The sequence below is a fragment of the Cololabis saira genome, chromosome 14 (genome assembly GCF_033807715.1).
Source record: "Cololabis saira isolate AMF1-May2022 chromosome 14, fColSai1.1, whole genome shotgun sequence".
NCBI classification, from domain to species: Eukaryota; Metazoa; Chordata; class Actinopteri; order Beloniformes; family Belonidae; genus Cololabis; species Cololabis saira.
Window position 1 is genome coordinate 43,431,799 of NC_084600.1, and position 19,740 is coordinate 43,451,538.

The 19,740-nt window shown below is 41.6% G+C and overlaps 1 protein-coding gene across 1 annotated transcript in view; it reads right to left on the reverse strand.

The window, feature by feature from the left end:
* Nucleotides 1-1,988: 1,988 nt before the first annotated feature.
* chordc1b (cysteine and histidine-rich domain (CHORD) containing 1b) overlaps nucleotides 1,989-19,740 on the reverse strand; it is a 28,899-nt gene continuing 11,147 nt past the window's right edge. Inside the window, exons 4-11 of the mRNA XM_061740639.1 lie at nucleotides 18,781-18,941; nucleotides 17,955-18,055; nucleotides 16,528-16,586; nucleotides 11,708-11,778; nucleotides 10,523-10,628; nucleotides 8,487-8,606; nucleotides 7,144-7,206; nucleotides 1,989-2,296 (exon numbers count right to left, since the gene is read on the reverse strand). Of these exons, the coding sequence (XP_061596623.1) occupies nucleotides 2,123-2,296; nucleotides 7,144-7,206; nucleotides 8,487-8,606; nucleotides 10,523-10,628; nucleotides 11,708-11,778; nucleotides 16,528-16,586; nucleotides 17,955-18,055; nucleotides 18,781-18,941 (855 nt within the window). The 3' untranslated portion in view covers nucleotides 1,989-2,122. The remainder of the gene's footprint in view (nucleotides 2,297-7,143; nucleotides 7,207-8,486; nucleotides 8,607-10,522; nucleotides 10,629-11,707; nucleotides 11,779-16,527; nucleotides 16,587-17,954; nucleotides 18,056-18,780; nucleotides 18,942-19,740) is intronic.

Consider the following 19,740-nt stretch of genomic DNA (forward strand, 5'->3'; position numbering starts at 1 on the left):
ATTTTGAGTTTTTTAGTGTTTGGTCCGAACCCGGGGTCGCCATGGAAACAAGAAACGTTGTTTCACGTGTGACGAGTACAAACTTTTACATGAGACGGATGAAGACGGTCGTCAGATGGGGCCAAACCGGATCGAACCAGATCAAACCAGATCAAACCAGATCAAACCGGACTGAACCAGATCAAACCGATCTGAACCAGATCAAACCGGACTGAACCAGATCAAACCGGACTGAACCAGATCAGACCGGACCGAACCAGATCAAACCGGACCGAACCAGATCAAACCGGACCGAACCAGATCAAACCGGACTGAACCAGATCAAACCGGACTGAACCAGATCAAACCGGACCGAACCAGATCAGACCAGACTGAACCAGACTGAACCAGATCAAACCAGACTGAACCAGATCAAACCGGACTGAACCAGATCAAACCGGACTGAACCAGATCAAACCGGACCGAACCGGATCAAACCGGACCGAACCGGATCAAACCGGACCGAACCAGATCAAACCGGACCGAACCAGATCAAACCGGACCGAACCAGATCAAACCGGACTGAACCAGATCAAACCGGACCGAACCAGATCAAACCGGACCGAACCAGATCAAACCGGACTGAACCAGATCAAACCGGACTGAACCAGATCAAACCGGACCGAACCAGATCAAACCGGACTGAACCAGATCAAACCGGACTGAACCAGATAAAACCAGATCAAACCGGATCAAACCGGACTGAACCAGATCAAACCGGATCAAACCGGACCGAACCAGATCAAACCGGACCGAACCAGATCAAACCGGACCGAACCAGATCAAACCGGACCGAACCAGATCAAACCGGACTGAACCAGATCAAACCGGACCGAACCAGATCAAACCGGACCGAACCAGATCAAACCGGACCGAACCAGATCAAACCGGACCGAACCAGATCAAACCGGACCGAACCAGATCAAACCGGACTGAACCAGATCAGACCGGACTGAACCAGATCAGACCGGATCAAACCAGATCAAACCGGACTGAACCAGATCAAACCGGACTGAACCAGATCAAACCGGTCTGAACCAGATCAAACCGGACTGAACCAGATCAAACCGGATCAGACCGGTCTGAACCAGATCAAACCGGACTGAACCAGATCAAACCGGACTGAACCAGATCAGACCGGACTGAACCAGATCAGACCGGATCAAACCAGATCAAACCGGACTGAACCAGATCAGACCAGACTGAACCAGATCAAACCAGACTGAACCAGATCAAACCAGACTGAACCAGATCAGACCGGACCGAACCAGATCAGACCGGATCAAACCAGATCAAACCGGACTGAACCAGATCAGACCAGACTGAACCAGATCAGACCGGACCGAACCAGATCAGACCGGATCAAACCAGATCAGACCGGACCGAACCAGATCAGACCGGACCGAACCAGATCAGACCGGACCGAACCAGATCAGACCGAACCAGATGAGACCGGACCGAACCAGATCAGACCGGTCTGAACCAGATCAAACCGGTCTGAACCAGATCAAACCGGACTGAACCAGATCAGACCGGACTGAACCAGATCAAACCGGACCGAACCAGATCAAACCGGACTGAACCAGATCAGACCGAACCAGATCAGACCGGACCGAACCAGATCAGACCGGTCTGAACCAGATCAAACCGGTCTGAACCAGATCAAACCGGACTGAACCAGATCAGACCGGACTGAACCAGATCAAACCGGACCGAACCAGATCAAACCGGACTGAACCAGATCAGACCGGACTGAACCAGATCAAACCAGATCAAAGCGGACTGAACCAGATCAAACCGGACCGAACCAGATCAAACCGGTCTGAACCAGATCAAACCGGACTGAACCAGATCAGACCGGACTGAACCAGATCAAACCAGATCAAACCGGACTGAACCAGATCAAACCGGACTGAACCAGATCAAACCGGACTGAACCAGATCAAAGTGGTTCCTCTGGTGAAACATATTTTTAAATAAACCTGGGCATCTTTTATCATCAAACAGTAAAAATAAACATGGAGGTTGAAACTCTGGACGTGAACAGACGCTACAGAAGCTACGACGGTTTGAGGCGTTTGGATCAGTCGACCTCGTCGTCGCTGCTCGACTCCTCCTCCTCCTCCTTGGTCGTCTCCTTGGGGGCGGCCGGGGCCGGCAGGTCCAGCCGGGACCAGAACATCGGCTCAGACTTCTTCATGGTCACTTCGATCTTCGCCGCCATCATGTTCACCAGACTCCTGGAGGCGTCGATGACCTGGAGGAAGAGGAGGAGGAGGAGGTTCTTAGTTTACACTCATCACATTACTCATATATACGACTGATGAGGCATTGTGACACTGTGGCTGACCTGAAGCTCCAGCTTCCTACCCCCTACAGGGGCCACACCTTGGAACTAGTTTCAACAAAGACTTGAACCACGGGAATGCCATAAGACGAAGTTCCTGACTGACTGATATGTTAATACCAACTCATTTGGCCACAGATCACATCTGACTGTAAATACCCTTTAATTGCTTTCTGTCTTTCACCTTTGGCTTGTTTTTTATCTATTTATTTATTTATTATTTATTGGATCCCCATTAGTCCGCATAAATATGAAGACTATTCTTCCTGGGGTCCACATTAAATCATACAATTAATCAACAATACAGCATTTATACAAAGAATTACATAGATCAATTAACCTGAAAATATTAACATAAATTTCTCAGTGCATATGAACAAATACTAATACTAATAATATGAAGATTGAAAAATTAACATGAATGGATTCCTTTAACGTAGTTTTCTAATAGACTATTGTAACAGAATATTATGTCGAAACACAGCTTCTCTGAGTTTACTTTTGAAACTAGCCATTCCTGTGGTTGAAATCAAGTGTGGGGGAGACTGTTCCAGTGAGCTACAGCCCTGTTTATTCCTGCCTTTTGTGCTTTGAACTTACTGTATAAAATGTCATGATTCCAGCCACTCTGGGTCGGCACACCAACCCAGACCTGATCTGTGTAGGTCTGCTCACCGCCGGCTACTGAATAAAACTCTCTACACCACAGCGACTTCTGAACTGGATTTGATAGTATACTATAATATAGTATACTAGTATACTATATTATACTATAATATATTATACTAGTATACTATATTATAGTATAATATATTATACTAGTATACTATATTATACTATAATATAGTATACTAGTATACTATATTATACTATAATATAGTATACTATATTATACTATAATATATTATACTAGTATACTATATTATAGTATAATATATTATACTAGTATACTATATTATACTATAATATATTATACTAGTATAATATATTATAGTATAATATATTATACTAGTATACTATATTATACTATAATATAGTATAATATAGTATACTATATTATACTATAATATATTATACTAGTATACTATATTATAGTATACTATAGTATACTAGTATAATATATTATAGTATAATATAGTATACTATATTATACTATAATATAGTATACTAGTATACTATAATATAGTATACTATATTATACTATACTATATTATACTATATTACTACTATAATATATATATATATATATATATATATATATATATATATAATATAATATATTATACTACTATAATATAGTATACTAGTATAATATAGTATACTAGTATACTAATGGGGAAAAGCCAGGGTGAAAAGGTGGGTTTTGAGTTGGGTTTTGAAACTGTCCAGAGAAGGGGAGTCACGGATTACAATTAATACCGCCGGGGGAGGGAGGGTCAGGTGTGAGGAGATCCAATATCCAATTATTATAGTAGTATACTATAATATAGTATACTAGTATACTATAGTATACTAGTATACTATAGTATACTAGTATACTATAGTATACTGACCCACCAGTCTGGCCCTCGGCAGGAGGGTCCCCCCTGATGATCCAGGTCCTGCTCAAGGTTTCTTCCCTCCTAAAGGGGAGTTTTTCCTTGCCACTGTTTGGCTTAAGGTTTTTCTCCCACTAGGGGAGTTTTTACCTGCCATTGTTTATGTAATAACTGCTCGGGGGTCATGTTCTGGGTATGGGTCTCTGTAAAGCGTCTAGAGACAACTCTGTTGTATTAGACGCTATATAAATAAAATTGAATTGAATTGAATTACTATATTATACTAGTATAATATAGTATACTAGTATACTATATTATACTAGTATAATATAGTATACTAGTATAATATAGTATACTAGTATACTATATTATAGTAGTATAATATAGTATACTAGTATACTAGTATACTATATTATATATAGTATACCACCTAGTGGGCCGCGAAAAAAAATTCAGTTTTGTACGTGTGGGCCGCGAGGGCCGCGGGACTGCATAGCAACTCCCGACCAAATGAGGAGAAGAAGACCCTCAGCTAGCTGTACGTGTAATAGTAAGAGAAATGGTGTGTATTTACAGAGTAAATGCTTCATTTTGCACAGAGTAGGTTTAGATCCGCCAGGATCAGGGATCGATTAATTGGGTCTGCGCCCAGAGCGAGCGAGCGCGGCGTGATCATTTATCCTGACGCGTCCCCGCGGCCGGGGAGGTCGGTGCCGCTCGGGCTTGCGGGCTCCGTCGTTACTGCTGAAGGATTGTAGATGTAGATGTGTGGGCTGGACTGTTGTTCGGGCTCGCAAAAGCATCGGAAAGTGACACGTCTCCACAATGAACATAATTAAAACTAAATATCTTTCCAGGCTCACCAATGAGCACCTTCACATGTGCATGAGAACCTGACACCATCCAGCCCAGATTTAAAGTCCTGACAGGAGAAATTAGAGCTCAGTTCTCTCACTGAACGACAGAAAGTGGGGGCATAAGATTAAAGGGCTGAGTATACTTCTGCGTCACACACACGCAGAGCACACGGCGCACCCGTGGTGCCGTCACGAATCGTTCAGACTTCTCCGTCTCTCCGTTTGGTCGCGGTGCAGTACCCCCCGCGGCCACTAGTTAGCGATCTTTTTCTGAATGGTTTATCCGACTTTTTCCGGTCACAGTAAATCAAAGAAATAAGGACAACTATTGTGCAAAAAACAAAAACAAAAAAAATCACATATAAACGAAGAAAAAAGCCCTGGAAGTTCACTACTGATTCAAACCGGAAACCGGAAATGCTTCGCTTTCAAACGAACCAATCACAGCCCTCTCGGTCTGCGTGTGGTCTGCGTCTCCTCGACGCGTAGTTACAATTTTCGGGAGGTGCACGTCACTGACGGCGCATGTGACGGCGTGTCCTCTGCGTGTCCAAAAACCACACGCCGTAGACACGGCGTCGTTTTGACGCAGAAGTGTAATTCAGCCTTAAGGGGAAGAAAGAAAAACTGCAAAACTGTTCAATTGTTAAGATGTGTTTATATTCATTTATTATAAAAATGTGTTGAGACAATTAACAAAGAAAAGGGGAAATTCAAACTGCTGGTAAAGAAATAAAATAAGATAGCATTTGAAAAATTAAAATAAAATCTATTTTATTTTTAAGGGAAAAATATGTGTAATTGAAGTTACACATGTTAATGGGCAAATATGTACTTTTTTAATATAACAGTCAGATGCAGATGTTGATACAACTACATACAACAACTATATATATATATATATATATATATATATATATATATATATATATATATATATATATATATATATATATGTATGTATGTATGTATGTATGTATATATATATATATATATATATATATATATATATATATATATATATATACACACACTATACTATACTAGTATACTATACTATATTATAATATAATATAATATATTATACTATAGTATACTATATTATAATATACTATAGTATACTATAGTATAATATAGTATATTATAGTATAATATAATATAGTATACTATAGTATAATATACTATAGTATACTATAGTATATTATACTATAGTATACTATACTATAGTATAATATACTATAGTATAGTCGTGTCAAGTTTCAGTCGACTAGAAGTCTGAGCATTTTAGTGTTTTTTTAGTCAGAATTGACCATTTTAGTCTAGTTTTTTAGTCTAGTTTTAGCCAAACTCGTTTTACAATTCAAACAAGGTTAACTTATTATATTATTGTTACTTTATTGTGACGGCCCTGCCCCCTCACTGTAGGCTAGCCGGCAGCCTCTGTGATGTCAGAGTGGGAGCAGGCCGCTCATTGGCCGTCAGACCAATCCTGCTCACCTGTGGTGGGCGGGGCCTGTGGTGGGCGGGGCCTGTGGGGGCGGGGCCTGTGGTGGGCGGGGCCTGTGGAGTATAAAGGCTCGCTCTCTCTCTATCCTCTCGTGCAGCAGGACCTCTGCCACCTGGCCTAACTGTGATTTAAGTTCCCATTTTTGCATCCTTTTACACAACACTCACCCAGCACACTCCAAACATCCATACACTGCAGACATGACTGATTACTGATATCCTCACACCTCACACTGGGTTATGGTTATTATTTTGATATTATTTTAATTAATAAATATACTTTAAAACAGTGGACCATTGTGTGGACTCCTTGTTTTGCCATGTTGCCCTAGAGCACGACACTTATAGACTCAAGAATTCATTCATTCCAGATACAGAAGACTCTCATTTGAGTTTACAACATATTTATTTTCTGTATTTCTCCCCATCTTTTTCTTTTTCGACGACACATTGGGTTTTCTTTTCCACGTCTATGTCCAAAGATGGTCTCTTCTTCTTCTACCCCCCCAGAGAAGATATATATATATATATATATATATATATATATATATATATATATATATATAGAAGATATATATATATATATATATATATATATATATATATATATATATATATATATCTTCTCGAAAATGAAGACAGATTTCAGCAGTTTTTATTTTGTAATCTACATTTTAGTCTCTTTTTATTCGTCGACAATATTGCATTATATATTTAATTATCGTTATCGTCACATGACCAGCATTTTCGTTGCGTTTCGTTTTCCCCAGGTGATAAAGGTTCGTTCACAATGATATTTCGTAAGAGGAAATAACAACAACAACAGGCGTTTTCTTGAGTAAATCTCTCCACTTACCCCCCACAAACTGAAGCTCTGCTTGAACTCCTTCTCCCCCTCAAAGATGATGTGGATGTTGAGCTGCAGGAGAGAGGCAGACGTTAGCCTGTAACAGACTCTGAATCATGGTGCCGTTACGGCAGACGTTAGCCTGTAATAGACGCTGAATCATGGTGCCGTTACGGCAGACGTTAGCCTGTAACAGAGCTGAGTCATGGTGCCGTTACGGCAGACGTTAGCCTGTAATAGACGCTGAATCATGGTGCCGTTACGGCAGACGTTAGCCTGTAACAGACGCTGAGTCATGGTGCCGTTACGGCAGACGTTAGCCTGTAACAGACGCTGAATGATGGTGGCGTTACGGCAGACGTTAGCCTGTAACAGAGCTGAGTCATGGTGCCGTTACGCCAGACGTTAGCCTGTAACAGACGCTGAGTCATGGTGCCGTTACGGCAGACGTTAGCCTGTAACAGACGCTGAGTCATGGTGCCGTTACGGCAGACGTTAGCCTGTAACAGACGCTGAGTCATGGTGCCGTTACGGCAGACGTTAGCCTGTAACAGACGCTGAGTCATGGTGCCGTTACGGCAGACGTTAGCCTGTAACAGAGCTGAGTCATGGTGCCGTTACGGCAGACGTTAGCCTGTAATAGACGCTGAATCATGGTGCCGTTACGGCAGACGTTAGCCTGTAACAGACGCTGAGTCATGGTGCCGTTACGGCAGACGTTAGCCTGTAACAGACGCTGAATGATGGTGGCGTTACGGCAGACGTTAGCCTGTAACAGACGCTGAGTCATGGTGCCGTTACGGCAGACGTTAGCCTGTAACAGACGCTGAGTCATGGTGCCGTTACGGCAGACGTTAGCCTGTAACAGACGCTGAGTCATGGTGCCGTTACGGCAGACGTTAGCCTGTAACAGAGCTGAGTCATGGTGCCGTTACGGCAGACGTTAGCCTGTAAAAGAGCTGAGTCATGGTGCCGTTACGGCAGACGTTAGCCTGTAACAGAGCTGAGTCATGGTGCCGTTACGGCAGACGTTAGCCTGTAACAGACGCTGAATCATGGTGCCGTTACGGCAGACGTTAGCCTGTAACAGACGCTGAATCATGGTGCCGTTACGGCGGGCGTTAGCCTGTGAGAGACGCTGAATCATGGTGCCGTTACGGCGGGCGTTAGCCTGTAACAGACGCTGCGTCATGGTGCCGTTACGGCAGACGTTAGCCTGTAACAGAGCTGAGTCATGGTGCCGTTACGGCAGACGTTAGCCTGTAACAGACGCTGAGTCATGGTGCCGTTACGTCAGACGTTAGCCTGTAACAGACGCTGCGTTGTGGTGCCGTTACGGCGGGCCGGCTCACCGTGGTGCTGTTGGCGTCCACGTAGCAGAGCTCCGGGACGGCGGCTTTGGCGTAGATGGAGACGATGACCTGCGTCCCGGTCTGGTGCCAGTCGAAGCGGCAGGGAACCAGCACCTTCCCCTGGGGGGACATGGAAGGAAGATTCTTATTCCCAACATGCATGTTAATAAGAGAATACAAAAAAGTCAAAAAATAAAGTACAATTAAAGCTGCAAGCAGCGATGAACGGGCCCTCGTGCGTGCAATTTTCACCAATAAAAGGTGAAGGACTCAAAACTAAGTCCGATGACACCACCACGAGTCTTTATGTCAAACCATTCAAAAGTTATGGCAGAAAGTAGGAACTATCAAATATGGACCAATCAGATGAAGGGGGGGGGGCGCTTTTTGGTGTCTAGCGTCGCCACGTTAACACTTTTGACTGAGAAAAGTAATGCACGTAGTCGCAGGATGGAGACGCACATTTTGATGTATAACACACCTGGGTGCACGTTACGGTTCAGGCCGTATTAACTGCCGAAGGAATGGCATAAATTTCGCCAAAATTACACAATTAATTAAAAATGGCCGACTTCCTGTTGGGTTTCGGCCATGACACCAAGATACTTTTCTTTAAGTTGTGACATGATACAGGTGTGTACCGATTTTCGTGCATGTACATCAAACCGTATTGTGGGGCTTGAGGCACAAAGTTTTCTAGGGGGCGCTGTTGAGCCGTTAGGCCACGCCCATTAATGCAAACCATTAAATATCACATTTATCACCAGGCCTGACTTGGTGCAAAATTTGATGACTTTTGGGGCACGTTTAGGGGGAAAAAGGGCCTTATTTTGTCGGAAAAATAACGAGAATAATGAGAGTAACCAGAGAATAAGAGAATAACCAGAGGCCCCGGACTCCTGTCAAACCTACCGCCACCAGAGGGCATCCAAGGCCCCGGACTCCTGTCAAACCTACCGCCACCAGAGGGCGTCCAAGGCCCCGGACTCCTGTCAAACCTACCGCCACCAGAGGGCGCCCAAGGCCCCGTTACTGTCAAACCTACCGCCACCAGAGGGCGCCCAAGGCCCCGGACTCCTGTCAAACCTACCGCCACCAGAGGGCGCCCAAGGCCCCGGACTCCTGTCAAACCTACTGCCACCAGAGGGCGCCCAAGACCCCGGACTCCTGTCAAACCTACTGCCACCAGAGGGCGCCCAAGGCCCCGGACTGCTGTCAAACCTACCGCCACCAGAGGGCCAAGGCCCCGGACTCCTGTCAAACCTACCGCCACCAGAGGGCGCCCAAGACCCCGGACTCCTGTCAAACCTACCGCCACCAGAGGGCCAAGGCCCCGGACTCCTGTCAAACCTACCGCCACCAGAGGGCCCGGACTCCCGTCAAACCTACCGCCACCAGAGGGCGCCCAAGGCCCCGGACTCCTGTCAAACCTACCGCCACCAGAGGCCCCGGACTCCTGTCAAACCTACCGCCACCAGAGGGCGCCCAAGACCCCGGACTCCTGTCAAACCTACCGCCACCAGAGGGCCAAGGCCCCGGACTCCTGTCAAACCTACCGCCACCAGAGGGCCCGGACTCCCGTCAAACCTACCGCCACCAGAGGGCGCCCAAGGCCCCGGACTCCTGTCAAACCTACCGCCACCAGAGGCCCCGGACTCCTGTCAAACCTACCGCCACCAGAGGGCGCCCAAGGCCCCGGACTCCTGTCAAACCTACCGCCACCAGAGGGCCCGGACTCCCGTCAAACCTACCGCCACCAGAGGGCGCCCAAGGCCCCGGACTCCTGTCAAACCTACCGCCACCAGAGGCCCCGGACTCCTGTCAAACCTACCGCCACCAGAGGGCGCCCAAGGCCCCGGACTGCTGTCAAACCTACCGCCACCAGAGGCCCCGGACTCCTGTCAAACCTACCGCCACCAGAGGGCGCCCAAGGCCCCGGACTCCTGTCAAACCTACCGCCACCAGAGGCCCCGGACTCCTGTCAAACCTACCGCCACCAGAGGGCGCCCAAGGCCCCGGACTCCCGTTAAACCTACCGCGTCCTTCTTCTTCCACAGGTGCTCTCCTTTCGTACAGCCTTCCTGGGACAGAAAGGTGTTGAAGTCGGAGGTTTTCCTCTTGCAGCAGCTCCAGTATTTCATCCTGCAGGAGGACAGACGGAGGACAGACGTCAGCACCGGCTCAGGCTCTAGCAACTAGTGATGCACCGAAATGAAAATTTGTGGCCGAAACTGAAACCGAAAATAATAATAAACACTTGGCCGAATATCGAACAATACCGAACATGGTTCTTCGCAGTTTTTCATTTATTTTGCCAATTTTTTCACCATTGCATAAATCAAATACATTTGATTTAGGCATGCTTTTAAAAGAAAAACATCTTTTACAAAATTACAAGGTAGAAAACATTTGTTGAACATAAAAAACTGAAAATTTTTTAATTTCCAAGCATTTCTTAAATATTCCAGCAGACATTATACCAGCAAAGAACAATAACTTAAAATAAATAAATTAAAAACCGCCACCGAAAATAAATTTTTTGCCATATTTGAGCTTACGTTTGGCTTAACTGACTGAACATTGTAACATAGGCCTTAAAACAATAAAAATGCATTAAAGCGCTCAGGGTTTTTTATCATTTCAAATGATAAATCAAACTTGTAGCTGAAAGACTTTGCAGATGTGCCCCCTCTAGATATTTGAGCAGAACATTCATTGCAAACAGCCATTCTTGTATTATTCTTTGCCACTCTAAAATACTTCCACACTGCTGACATGTTTGCACCACTTCACTCCACGCTCTTCCACGTTTGATTTCCTCATCTAAACGCACCTTAGAATAGATTGATTTATGTTGTTTTGGTTCCACCTGCTGGTGAATGTTGGTAAAATTCTTATGTGGTTACTTTTTGGTTGGCCAACGATTTATGTTTGTGTTGCGCAACAGTTACAGGAGCGGCCAGTCTATTTCCTTATATTACAACTCCGTTATTAATTGTTCGTTTTTTTTCCCACTTATTCCACCGAACACCGAAAGTGTTTTTTTGCCATTTTCGGCCGAACAATTTCGGTTACCGAACAATCGGTGCATCACTACTAACAACTAGTCAGACGCTCATCATTCCTCCTCAAGATCTGCCGTTTCACATCCACGGAGAATGATGTGTGGGTGAAATAAAGTGCTCTTAATAATAAAGTTAAACGTCAGCAGAAAAGCTCACCCTTCGTGGAAAATGGGGCAGCCGGCGTGGAACGAGCAAACCTCCGAGTTGCTGGAAGCTCCTTCAAATGTCTGTAACAGAAAACAATATTATCTTAAAGATAAATGGGAAAACTGTGTGTGAAAAGGTACTTTATTATTATTATTACCGTATTGTCCGAATATAAGACGACCCCGATTATAAGACGACCCTCTTTTTCAAGACTCAAGTTTGAAGAAAGACCTTTTGAACACCAAATTCAATTTTTATACAGAAAATAATTACAGTACATCTGAAATAAATGATTATAAAAATATATTCGAGAGAAAAGCATGTTATTTTGACTATTTGAAATCATTATCTTGAAGTTTGCATCATAACTTCTCCTCAGCTGCCGGTTAACCTGCCGAACTTCCACCCTCTTTTCTCCACTTTCTGTTATCTCTTCTCTTATTTTCTTACCACTATTTTTTATTTTTCTTCTTCGTGACAGGGGTTTGCTTTGGCCTGGGGAGTTAAGTTCAGCATTCACTTTAAAGATATCTGGCGCCATCTAGCGTTGTGAATGGGTATAACGTCTAGACCCCGAATGTAAGACGGCCCCCACTTTTTCAGTCTTATTTCAATGCAAAAAACACCGTCTTATATTCAGGCCAATACGGTATTATTATTATTTTTTACGGAAGAGTATCAGTGCCATGCCGGAGAATAAATATTTGAGAGGGGAAGATTTTTTTTATTGTGCACTTGGAGAAAAAAGTTGAAATTTTGTGAATAAAGTTGAAATTTCGAGAATAAAGATGAAAGACATTTAGACTTTTTTTCTCGAAATTGTATTTCAACATTAATCTCTACATTTAGGGCCAAATCCACAAAAGGATTGCGCGGCTTTTGCGGCCGCTAAACCGGTGCAAATGAGACAAAAAGAGAGCGTCTAATTCACAAAGCACCCGCAAAGGGCGAATTGCTCCACAAACTGCGCTGCCAAGCAAATAGTGGCAGTCTGCGCCGGTGTCATTTGCATGCATGTAAATTAGGTAATATCCATACATTCGGCGCAAAATTGCCCCCTTTCTATGCAAATAAGCCTCATTGCAAAAAGCGTCTTATTCACAAAGGCCAGAGCTATTTGCCACACGCAAAAATAGTGGAGCAAATACCGTGTTTCAGAAGCGTGTATTAAAACTGCGCGCAAACTCACTACTCACTCCCCATCTCTCTGTTTCTCTCTCTCTTCAATGACATTCAAGGCTGTGTGATACTGAATGATATTAAGGGTGAAATCTATAGTCAGACATGACTGTAGACAATCAGATCAAGTGGGGTTGTGGACTTATCGGATTTAAAAATAAAAATAACAGGACGGAGTTCAGGATTCATCCATACATAAGGGGCTGCTTTATTACAAACAATTCCACCATATAAACATATACATCTAGAATGTGTGTGTTTAACAGCTGACCTGTAGGTGTGTGTAGCAAAACAAAGAACATGAATTACCATTAGATCCTGATCTGATCCCGATCCAGTGTTAATGAAGTTACTGGTGCTGTGCCTTGTGCGTAAATGCGCACAGCCTTGTAACGCCCGCCAATGTAATATTGCCCGCAAACATAATAAACCACAAACGTAATAAAAATATGCAGCTTTTAATGTAATAATCCAGCAAATGTAATACATTTCCCACAAACGTAATAGTCCTGCCTACTATAACGTAACACGCGATTTCCCACAAATGTAATAACTATTACGTTTGCAGAGATTTATTACGTTTGTGGGGAAGTGAAAATCTTCAACTTTCAATGTTGTAATAACTTCCCACATATGTAATAATGCAATGAATAATGGTTGTTAGTATGTATACGGTTAATGTAGAAAAACGGCTATTTTGCAAACTAGCCGGTGAATGAAAATTATAATAAAACCCATCCGCACTCTCGCAGCCTAATGCTGCATAATTAATGATGTGGATGTGTCAGACCCGACACTTTGAGTGTAACGTTAGGCCAACTGAACTGTAGGCTATTCTGTAGTAACTGGACTCTATCTACCAAATGAATTACGTTTGCTTAGTTTGTTTTGGTTTAATCAATTTGTGCAAATGGAGGAGGAGGAGAGACCTCATCTCATCATGCGCTTCGGGTTTGCGCGATTCGGGTTTAGGAGCCTTCACCTTCTATGAGAGAGACGCAACAACTGTTTGTCTGTTTTGGAGGTGGCAAAGAGAAGAATAGATATTTCCTCACAAAGACTGTTACACTGGATATTTGCGAGTACATTACCCAGACCTATGTTGTGCCCAAATTCAGAGCGCACAGAGCGCACAGAGCAGAGAGCTGTATTCTGGGGGGCCAATGACGTGATCTGTAACTTGCATTATTCGTTTTGGAATACTCAATTTAGATATATACTGCATGGGATTTGGACAAATACGTGAAAGTTGAGGCTATTGTGCTCTCTGCAGTTTTCATTATGGACCAATCTGTGTGCTGAAATACGGAGAACACTGGAAACAGCTCCGCTCAGACAAGTGCAAATTGCACTCAGACGCAAAACTTTATGGGCGTGTTTGCTCCGGTATATCATTAGAGCAAAATCTTTTGTGAATAGGACCTTAAAGCGGGGCAAATTGCGGGCGCAAATGCAGCGCAATTCACAGCGCTATTTGCGGGCGCAATCTGTTCTTTGTGGATTTACCCCTTAGACTTTTTTCTCAAAGTGCATAGTCGAAATGTGGAGAAAAAAAGTCAAAATATGGAGAAAAAAGTCGAAATGTGGAGAAAAAAGTCGAAATGTGGAGAAAAAAGTCGAAATGTCGAGAAAAAAGTTGAAATGTCGAGAAAAAAAGTCGAAATGTGGAGAAAAAAAGTCGAAATGTGGAGAAAAAAGTTGAAATGTGGAGAAAAAAAGTCGAAATGTCGAGAAAAAAAGTCGAAATGTCGAGAAAAAAGTTGAAATGTGGAGAAAAAAAGTTGAAATGTTGAGAAAAAAGTTGAAATGTGGAGAAAAAAGTCGAAATGTTGAGAAAAAAAGTCGAAATGTTGAGAAAAAAAGTTGAAATGTGGAGAAAAAAGTTGAAATGTGGAGAAAAAAAGTTGAAATGTGGAGAAAAAAAGTTGAAATGTGGAGAAAAAAGTCGAAATGTGGAGAAAAAAAGTTGAAATGTGGAGAAAAAAGTCGAAATGTGGAGAAAAAAAGTTGAAATGTGGAGAAAAAAGTCGAAATGTGGAGAAAAAAAGTTGAAATGTGGAGAAAAAAGTCGAAATGTGGAGAAAAAAGTCGAAATGTTGAGAAAAATGTCGAAATGTGGAGAAAAAAGTTGAAATGTGGAGAAAAAAAGTCGAAATGTTGAGATTAAAAAAGGAAAAAAGAAAAAAAGGAAAAAAGAAAAGTGCATAATGAAAAAAAAAAATCTTCCTCCTCTAAAATATTATTTCTATTTTTCTCCTGCCCTAATACTCTTCCGTAATTATTATTATAACCTTTATTTAACCAGGAAAAAAAGTCTTGTTGAGATTAAAAATCTCTTTTACAAGAGAGTCCTGGCCAAGACAGAAAGCAGCACAAACACAAAGTTGCACAAACGAGTAATAACAGAACAGTTAAAAACAAATCATAAGTACAGATCACAGACAAAATCAGCAGTCGAAGCTTCTACAGGCAGTTGAACCTGCAAAGTCTTTCACACTGCAAAAACTCAACATCTTAACAAGAATATTTGTCTTATTTCTAGTTAAAATGTCTAATTTTTAGTCAAGGAAATCTTATTATACTTAAAACAAGAGTCATCACTGGAAAAAACAACAATTTTCACCTGTTTCAAGTAGATTTTCACTTGAAATAAGTAGAAAAATCTGCCAGTGGAACAAGATTTTTTTGCTTGTAATGAAAAGATAAATCTTGTCCCACTGGCAGATTTTTCTACTTATTTCAAGTGAAAATTTACTTGAAACAGGTGAAAATTGTCAAATAACAAGTTATTTTTCTGGTAATGACTCTTGTTTTAAGTGTAATGAAATTTTCTGACTAAAAATTAGACATTTTAACTAGAAATAAGACAAATATTCCTGGTAAGAATTTGAGTTTTTGCAGTGCAGGAAACCTTAAAAGCATCAAGTGACACCAAATTATTCAATTTTAAGATTTTCTGCAACTCATATATATATATATATATATATATATATATATATATATATATAAATATAAATAAAGGAGGTGATCAGTTTAATACTGATCAGTTTGATAAGTTTCTGAAACGTATACGTTGTGAGAGTTGCCTCTAAAACACTAAAGCTCTTATTCTGACGGTTTTCATCCCTGTGAATATTCCTAACGGAGCTGGTTTTCGTACCTAGACAGACTTTAAATCCTCTCTTTCTTTAACAGGGGAAACAGGACTCTGGTGATTCTCCGTAGGTGCAAATGTCAACCATCCGTGCAGCTTTTCATCCCCAGATTCCCTGATTTAACGGCGTCATCCGAAGCTCCTGGAAGTTCCAGGTAACTCGTTTCTGCCGACACTTTGACATTTCAAGCATCAAATCCTGCAGATCTGTGACTCCTAACACAAACCGGCCCAGGAGACGACGTCACGGCTGTCGGGGAAAATCTGTTTAAATGCAATTATGCAAATGAGCTGAGAGCAGCTGCTGAACACGCCGGTGCTAATTTAGCTCAGTTTATGTTCTGATCCGGGTTTCTGCTCGGATACAGTTACAGTTCCCCTCCATCGCCTCAACATCTGGGGAAGACGGTTCTCTCTGTCTTCACGCGATGACAGTCTGGTTTTTAATCTTTTATCTAAAGATATTTCTGTAAGCGACAGCGACAGCTTCACTTACTTTAGTACAGCCTCCGTTTTTACAGCACGTTCCAACTTTGACCTCGTCGCTGTCGTCCTCTAGAAGAGAGAGAAACAAAGTGAGGCCTTTGACATCGAGATATGATAGATATAGTAGTAGTAGATATATATATATATATATATATATATACGCACACGACACACCTATATAAAAACGATACATTCATAAGGCTGGAAATTGAGATCACACTAACTCACTATTCTTACAGTCTAAAGTATTAAAACTCATGGATTAAGTAATGTTTAAAGCAAAAAATCATTTCAAATCGTCGTAGATAGGGCTGGACGATTTTGGACAAAAATAAAATCCCGATTTTTTTCTCTGAAAACCCGATTTTTGATTTTGATTTTTTTGGTAAAACTACAAAAGACAATGGAATAAATTGTTTCAAATATTTTATCTTTATTTTTAAAGAAAAATAGCAAACGAATTTCCCTATTGGGAATGAAGTGCAATTGAAAGATCCTGTAAATCCTCCTTGAGTTTAGTAAAGTGACATTTACCATTTTCTTGACCAAACAAAGATGACGAGCTCTGTCTGTAATGCAGCCAGCTGCAAAAAAGGAAAATCCATTTTCCGATTTTCCTTTTTTTAACATAGATTGTGATTAATAAATCCGATTTAGATTTAAAATCGATTAATCGCACAGCCCTACTACTGGATAACATTCAGAATTATTCATTGGGAGGGAAGGGGGTTAGAATTTAAGGGGAAACCTAAACTTCAAATCTTTATTTGTGCGTACAACAAATGTGGAATTAAACTGTGGAATGGTTTGAATTTGGAGTTAAAAGAATGTACAAACATAAAACAATTGAAGAAGAAATATAAAGAAATGGTTTATTTGTGGTATAAAAGTGAAGACGAACTACCTAATGACCTATCTATCTAACTAACGAATTAACTACCAACATCTACAACTACTGTGAACTGGTCAATAAAAAACTCAAGTGAGTGAAATCCTGAGTCCAAATCCTTCCCTTTTCAAGTAATGATGTTCACATGATGTTCAAGAAACACTTGACTGTGTTTAAAGATCTCCAGCTGTGTGTACTAGTATTCTGTCATCTTGTCTCTGTATGTTTATATACTTAGATATACGTATTATATTTATATCATAGTTATATTGTATTTATGATAGAGATTACATCTTGTATTAAAACAGGTTATTTTTGTAAAAATAGTATATATTTATACAAATTAGTGTATAGTATAAAAAATAAATACACTTATAATTAATGTTTAGTTGTGGAAAGAGGGTGGGATTAATTAAATTTATACTTCCTCCCACTGCTTTTCCAACATGTAACTGAAATATGTGTTTTGATGTTTTTTTCTTTATTTTAATTAGAATACATTAGAATCTGGACATATTGAAGAGTAAAACAGGTGAGTTCTGGTTCACCTTTGTCCTCGGCTGCAGGATCCGTCAGCTTCAGCTTCTCCAGCGCCGTCTTCAGAGACGCCGACACTTTCTGCTGCAGCCGCACCAGCGGCTCGTCAGCGCTGCAGGAACAAGGTCAAAGTTCAACCACCAGGCTGCTCTTTACTTTAGTTTATTGGTCCTTTCAATTCCCAGTACAGGTGTAATTCGTCGGTGTTATACAAAACATTTTTTTGAATCTGGAAATAATTTTAGGTGTATATATACATACACACATATACATACACATGTCCATAGGTACATGTCTATGTGTATTATCCCTTTGTTTTATATGTATTAATCATTTAGTATTTAGAAGAAATGGCATAAATTGCGCCAAAATTACACAATTAATTCAAAATGACCGCCTTGAGGCACAAAGTTTTCTAGGGGGCGCTGTTGAGCCGTTAGGCCACGCCCATTAATGCAAACCATTAAATATCACATTTATCACCAGGCCTGGATTGGTGCAAAATTTGGTGACTTTTGGGGGACGTTTAGGGGGAAAAAAGGACCTAATTTCGTCGGAAGAAGAAAAACGAGAAAAACAATTCCTACAGATACAATAGGGCCTTCGCACCGTCAGTGCTCGGCCCTAATAATAATAATAATAATAATAATTCCTCTCTGGACCAGACTCGGCCCTCGTTCAGAGACCTGATAATAAACCAGAATCCAGAGTTTTCCCCGTTGAGCTTTGCTGCTGCTGCTGAACGGAAACAGCTCGGCTGCTTTCTCACAAAGTAAAAGTCGTTACGACAGAACTCTGTGGTTCCTGCGACGCTGCTCGTATGATTAAAGAACCGACCTGGGTCTGACGATGGCCTCCTGCGGTTTGGGAGCGGAGATGATGAACTCATCAAACTTTGGTTTCTGGTCGTTGGATTCCTTCCTCTCCCCCGACGACGTCACGTCGGGCTTCACCGGCTCCGGCGGCTTCTCCTTGTTGTGCGGACCCGTCGTGCATCCCTGGAAAAAACACAGAAGAGAAAAGAGAAGAGGAAATCAGTGCAGCGGACGGAGAGATGATGAGAGCTGAGGCCGCCGCGGCCCAGAGGCATGATGGGTAACGACACCAGAGGCATGATGGGTGACGGCCCGGAGACCACACTGCAAAAACTCTAAATCTTACCAGGAATATTTGTCTTATTTCTAGTTAAAATGTCTCATTTTTTGTCAAAAAATCTCATTACACTTCAATCAAATTTCTATGAAAGAATACCAGGGCCATGCACGAGAAAAAATATTTGAGAGGGGAAGATTTTTTTTTTATTGTGCACTTCGAGAAAAAAGCCGAAATTTTGAGATTATTGTTGAAATACAATTTCAAGAATTAAGTCGAAATTTCGCCTTTTTTCTCGAAATTGTACTTCAACATTTTTCTCAACATTTCAACTTTTTTCATGAAATTTTTACTTTTTTCTCAACATTTTGACTTTTTTTTCTCAACATTTCAACTTCTTTCACGAAATTTTGACTTTTCTTTCAACATTTCAACTTTTATTGTGCAGTTCGAGAAAAAAGCCGAAATGTCGAGAATAATGTTGAAATACAATTTCAAGAATAAAGTCGAAATTTCGTGAATAGTCGAAATTTTGACTTTTTTCTCGACATTTCAACTTTTTTTCTCCAAGTGCATAATGAAAAAAAAATCATAACATCGCAATATATCGCAAAATTTTGGATATCGCGATATCATATTGTATCGTGATGTAGCGTACTAGAATAGGCTTCATATCTCACCAAGGCGAGTCCGTTTCGTTCAACA